Source organism: Rutidosis leptorrhynchoides, chromosome 9 (genome assembly GCF_046630445.1).
Source record: "Rutidosis leptorrhynchoides isolate AG116_Rl617_1_P2 chromosome 9, CSIRO_AGI_Rlap_v1, whole genome shotgun sequence".
Classification (NCBI taxonomy): Eukaryota; Viridiplantae; Streptophyta; class Magnoliopsida; order Asterales; family Asteraceae; genus Rutidosis; species Rutidosis leptorrhynchoides.
In genome coordinates, this window is record NC_092341.1 from 342,496,446 (window position 1) to 342,503,066 (window position 6,621).

General features: G+C 32.1%; 1 protein-coding gene across 1 annotated transcript; it reads left to right on the top strand.

The window, feature by feature from the left end:
• The first annotated feature begins 318 nt into the window (after positions 1-318).
• On the top strand, positions 319-2,127 carry LOC139869141 (transcription factor SPEECHLESS-like). The gene is made up of 3 exons (XM_071857462.1): positions 319-588; positions 1,320-1,838; positions 2,062-2,127. The coding sequence occupies exons 1-3, from the start codon at positions 319-321 to the stop codon at positions 2,125-2,127; spliced, it is 855 nt and encodes a 284-aa protein (XP_071713563.1).
• Positions 2,128-6,621: the final 4,494 nt, after the last annotated feature.

A 6,621-nucleotide genomic window follows, 5' to 3' on the forward strand; every position in this document is an offset into this window, starting at 1 on the left:
AAGACATACACATGCATATACACCAGTAGTGGCCCACTCAAAACAATCTAAGGGCAATATCATGATCCAAACAATTAAAGCTCCTCATAGGATACGTCCATGGCCTAGTCACTATCAATATTCAGAAGTCCTATAGATATATTAACTTTGGCATTTATCTATTCTTGATATTGACAGCACTAACTAAAGACAACATTTTCATACTCTCTTTAGTATCATTTAATTTTCTTCTTGTTATCTATACATACACTCACCAAACTCATAGATTTGACATTTCAATTCCATCTTGTTTGTTTTGTATGTAACACGTATCAAAATATGGCTAGTAAGTGTACTTTCTTACCTGATGATGTGTCTACTGATGACATCTTCAGTGTTCTTGAGGGTGTTTCTAGTAAAGTTATCAAGACCTGCATGACAAAATCAAGATCTTCTTTTGGGGCTTCACAAGATGTTGTTGTAAATGAAGAGCCTAAGAGTAAGAGGGTCAAGGTATCACATATCGCGGTTGAGAGGAACCGGAGGAAGCAGATGAACGAGCACTTGAGTGTTCTTCGCTCACTTTTGCCATGCTTTTATGTCAAAAGGGTATTGTTCAAAAAGGTTATCAAATTAACAAATATTTGTGTATGTATATGTTTTATGAATTGTTGATGCAAGATAAAGTCTATAAAATAATATGTTAATTAGCATGGAAATTTTGGCTACTCTCTTGCTAAGTCAAGTGGAAGTTAAGTATATGTGTATGTTAACTTACTTCTAAGTTCTACATTGTGCCTATGTATTATGTGATAGTACAATGAAACACGTAAACCATCTCATGATAGTAGTGGTTGGAGTAATAAAAAGGTTTCAGGTACAAATCTCACTATAAGCATATATTAGGTGGCCAAAAAAGGGTCACGTTCACGAAAAAATTCTGATTAGGTTGCGTATATATGAGTACAAATATTCTCCTCTCCGAATAGCTTAATAGGGAAGAACCTTATCAGTTAAACCGTTTATGAAATTGTTACATGTGGGTATATGTTAATTTAGTTTAACACACTATTTCTTGATCTTGGTCACTTGCTAGTTATATTCACTACAACGAAAATGTCATTTTTCATAACTTTCGACCACGATGGAAATACGCGTGGATATTATAGGAATACATATTTTTAAAACACATTCACAAATCAAGATCTGAACATGAGAACATTCTCCGTTTATCCGTTTATACTTTCTAGTGTGTCAATAAGCTCCTAAAATTGTCTTAAACTTATTAATTTTGTTGTAGTGATTCTTGTTTGGTTGATTATATAGTATGAAACTTGTAGGGTGATCAAGCATCAATAATTGAAGGAGTAGCTAGTTACATAACTGAATTACAACAAGTTCTACAATCCTTAGAGGCCAAGAAGCAACGAAAAGTTTACAGTGAATTAGTCACAACCCCAAAGCTTGTTTCAAGCCCAAGAACCATTATCCCTCTAAGCCCGCAAAACCAAGCTCTTGGCCCTAGCCCAAGCTTGCCCATTAGCCCAAGAACACCACAACCATTAAACCCCTTCAGACCCATACTGCCTCAATTCATATCACCATCACTAAACATTTCACCTGCTACTTCGGTCACAAATTCCGACAGTGCTAATGAGATTGTGGCGAATTTGCGGTCATCTGTTGCTGAAGTTGAGGTTAAGTTTTCGAGTGGCAATCTTGTTTTAACGACTTGCTCGAATCGGATACCGGGAAAAGTAACAAAGGTAGTAGACATTCTTGAAAAGCTATCACTTGAAGTTCTTCAGGCCAACATTAATGTTATTGATGATATCATGGTTAACTCTTTTACCATTAAGGTAAGATCAAGATTTAGTTTTTTCTGCTTCTTTTCTAATTTTAGTTAAATCATTTTCTAGATGAATTTGCATGCATGCTTTCATCTATTTTTACTTAACTTTCTTTTGTTTTATCTCAAACTATTTACTATATATATATGCAATATGCATATTTAATTAGCATTTAGGTCCATATAATATTTATACATGTTGCTAATTTGCATGGCTTTTGGTTCCTTGGTAGATTGGAGTTGGATGCCCTCTAAGTGCAGAAGAACTTGCTCAACATATTCAACAGACATTTTGCTAATTAACCTTGATCACATATCTTTTCGATATTGATCCTCACCCTAGCTCAATCATTTTCAGTGATCGTAATCTCGTAAATTGAGATTATACCCATCAATTGCACGCTAAATATGCTGAATTCAATTAATTGGGAATGATTTCACAACAATTTATAAGGCTAGCTATAAAATATTGAAATAATAACAGTTGTATATAGAGGTTCTGATTGTCTAAAATCTTAAATTAGCTCCAATAAAAAGATTAGAGGTTGTCTGTTTAATTTGTTTAACTTTTGCATTTCGTATTAATTAATTATCCATAAACTCTATGATTAATTTGATTAATTTCCTATTTCCAAAATTCACAACCTTTATGACTTTCACAATTTTGATTAATCATATATATGTGATATTTGTAGTAGGGTTTGTTGGAGCCCTAGTGTTTGAAAATTAGTCACATATTAATTGATTATACATATATAATTTTATGTGGTTGGAAAATAATGGATTTTGACATACACGTATGCACATATTTAATAGTAATACATGGTAATTTTCTTTCCCTTCTATATAATTATCTACATTTCACATTTTTCATATATATATATTTTACTTTGTGTTATAATTCAGTAGGCTTATAACTACCTTTAGTGGTTCTTGACTGTAGAAGGTATATAGAGATAGAGATACTGTAAAACGGAGAAAACAAAGGTTGAACAAAAGGTATGAGTAATTGGTTTTTTATTTATAGAAAAATGTACAATGAGAGTTTGGTGGCATTTGGAATCTAGAGAGAGAGAGTGTTTTTGTTAACCAAAAAATACATCCCATAAACTCTAACTCAACACACCTATTTATACTCAAAAAAATATACTATGCAATATCTATAATAATAATAAAATTATCATCCAATTATTACTTTTATAACACTCCCCCTTGGATGATAATTTTATTAGTGAATAACTAGTACTGCCTCGTTAAAAACCTTGCTAAAGAAAACCCTTTGGGATAAAACTTTAGCTAAGGGAAAAAGAGTGCAGCATAGAGTTGACTCCCCCTCAAGTAGGCAACGCCTGAGTTGTTACATCTTCTGAACATGCCTCATGCCAATATTATGAACGTGTGTTCTGAAAATAGCAGTTGGAAGTGCTTTGGTGAAAAGGTCAGCAGAGTTTTTGCTTGGACTGAACATATCTCATTTCAATCTGGTTGTCCTTAATGAGATTTTGAGTGTATGAGAAGAATCTAGGGGGTATGTGTTTTGTTCGGTCACTTTTGATATACCCTTCTTTCATCTGTGTTATGCAAGCTACATTATCTTCATAGATAGTTGTTGAACTTTTATTGCGTTCTAGTCCACAAGAATCAGTAATGAGTTGTGTCATTGATCTCAACCAAAAACATTCCCGACTGGCTTCATGTAATGCAATTACTTCGGCATGATTTGATGATGTTGCAATAAGTGTTTGTTTTTGAGAACGCCATGATATTGCGGTACCTCCATTTAGGAATACATATCCATTTTGAGATTTAGCTTTATGTGGATCAGATAAATAACCTGCATCTGCATAACCAACCAAATCTTGTTTTGATTCGTTAGGATAAAATAATCCTAAATCAGTAGTTCCTCGAAGGTATCGAAATATGTGTTTGATCCCATTCCAATGTCTTTTGGTAGGGGCTGAGCTGAACCTTGTCAACAAATTAACTGCAAAAGAAATGTCAGATCTTGTATAATCTATAAGATACATAAGAACCTCAATTGCACTAAAATATAGAACTTCCGATCTGTTAAAATTTTCATGATCTTCGCAGGGATGAAATAGATCAGTGTCAATATTGAGTGATCTAACAACAATGAGTTTGTCTTTAAAAAAAATGTTTTAAAATCTTTTCGGTATAAGTTGTTTGATGTACAAGTAAACCATTAGGCATATGCTCAATTTGCAATCCAAGGTAATACTTGGTTTTTTCAAGATCTTTCATTTCAAAATAATTCTTTAGAAGTTGAATGATTTCATAGATCTCTTTATTTGTTCATATGATGTTAAGAACATTGACATAAACAACTACGATCTCATATCCGAACATTGTTTTTATAAAACATACGTGCAAAATAAGTTTATATTTATACCCTTTTTTTTTATCAAGTAGTCATTTAATCCGTTATACTATTGTATCAACCCATATAAAAATCTTTGTGATTCAATGGAATACATTTCTTTAGGTTTTGCGTTAGATGTTTCTGATACCTTAAACCCTTCAGGTATATTCATATATATCACTATCAAGTGATCCATATAGATAAGTAGTAACAACATCCATGAGATGCATTTAAGTAACTACCAGGTTGATTAAGTATCTAATAAGTAATTGTATCCATTACATAAGGATAAGTTTTCCTCATAATTCATTTCTGGTCTTTGTGGGAAACCTTGAGTTACAAGTCTAGTTTTGCCTTGTATCTTCATTTGCACATTTCTTTTTCGGATAAAAATTCATTTATATCCCATACGTTTCACATCTTTAAAAGTGATAACGATTGATCCGAAAACTTTTCTTTTATTGAGTGATTCTATTTCAGCTCGTATTGCTCCTTTCTGTTGAGCTCAATCATGTCTATTTTGATATTCAATGACAGATTTTGGTTCCAGATCATCATCTTTATTCATGATGTCATTGTAACATTATATGAAAATATCTCATCAAGATTTTTCATTTCATTTCGGTTCCATAATATTGCATAATTTATTGCAATTTATGTATTTACATTTATCAATATCCTCTGCAGAAGGAATATTGATTTGTGGTTCTTCTTGAACACTTTCTCTTACCTCATTATCAGCTGATTTTCTTTTCGAGGATTTTTATCTTCGGAACCAATTGATCTTCCACGTTTGATGCGTGGCAAAGACTCAACAGTGACATTATTGCCAGCTTTTGGAATTTCAGTTCGAGCTGGAGCATTTATCGCTGGTATATATGATTTAATCACTTTTTTATATCTGTAAATGCATAAAGTAATTAATTTGCAAGTTCTTGCATATGCATTATTTTTGAACTTTCGTTTCACATTCTTTTGTGCGAGTTCAATATACCTTAATTGATGTTCACATCATGAAGCATCATTTTATTTTTTATTTTTATTTCTCCCCCTAATCTAGGGAACAATGTTTTATTAAAATGACAATCAGTAAAACGTGCTGTAAAAACATCACCCATCATGGGTTCAATATATCTTATGACTGAAGATGTTTTATATCCAAAATATATTATCATCTTTCTTTGAAGAACCATTTTATTGTGTTGTGGTGATACAATTGGAACATACACTGCACAACCAATGTTTTAAGGTAGAAAATATTTGGCTCTTGGCCAAAATCAAGTATTAAGTGAAAATATTTACGACTTCCACATGGTATAATGCGAATTAATGTCGCAGCATGTAAATTTACATGTCCACATATAAATATTGAGAGATTTGTACTCATTATCAATTGTCTAGTTATTAGCTGTAAGCGTTTATCTATTGATTCAGCTAAACCAATTTTGTGTATGCACATGAGCAACTGGATGTTCAACAACAATCCCTGTAGATATATAATGATCATTAAATGCTTGAGATGTTAACTCACCAGCATTATCAAGTCTCATCCTTTTAATGGTGTAATCAGAATAATGTGTTCTCAATTTAATAATTTGTGCAAGAAACTTTGCAAATGCCATATTACGGCTTGATAACATACAAATATGAGACCATCCGCTAGATGCGTCTATTAGAATCATGAAATATCAAAATGGTCCACATGATGGATGAATTGGTCCATATATATTCCCTTGAATTCTTTCAAGAAATATTGGTGATTCTTTCTCAATGTGCTTTTCATTAATCACCATATGTGATTTTCATTAATCACCATATGTGTTTTTCGTTAATCACTATATGTGCTTTTCATTAATCACTATATGTGCTTTTCATTAATCACCATATGTGATTTTCATTAATCACCATATGTGCTTTTCATCATATATCATTTTCACCATATGCGCTTTTAATCATATGTGCTGCGCTTTTCGTCATATGCACTTTTCATTATATGCGCTTTTAATTATATGCGATGCGCTTTTCATCATATGCGCTTTTTATCATATGCGCTTTTAATCATATGCGCTGCGCTTTTCATCATATGCGCTTTTTATCATATGCGCTTTTAATCCTATGCGCTTTTCGGTGCTACATAGATATTTCTCATTTTCGATTATCATTGACTGATAATCATATCCACTATGATATATATCAGAGAAACTTAACAAATTTCTCTTTGATTTGGGAGAAAACAAGACATTGTTTACCAAAAAATTCGTACCATTTGGTAATATGAAATTTTGCCTTTTTCGTTTCTTATATCAAGTTTGCAAGAGCTGGTATAGTATTTATAATTCCTTCATTTGATTTAAATCAATGAAATATTTCTTAGATTTGATCATAGTGTGTATGTTACTACTATCTGCAATAC

Excerpts from the sequence above, each read along its gene's own strand:
- LOC139869141 (XM_071857462.1), top strand. The coding sequence starts at position 319 with ATGGCTAGTAAGTGTACTTTCTTACCTGATGATGTGTCTACTGATGAC. Across the intron at positions 589-1,319 it reads CATGCTTTTATGTCAAAAGG|GGTGATCAAGCATCAATAAT; the intron begins GTATTGTTCAAA and ends TGAAACTTGTAG. Across the intron at positions 1,839-2,061 it reads TTAACTCTTTTACCATTAAG|ATTGGAGTTGGATGCCCTCT; the intron begins GTAAGATCAAGA and ends GTTCCTTGGTAG.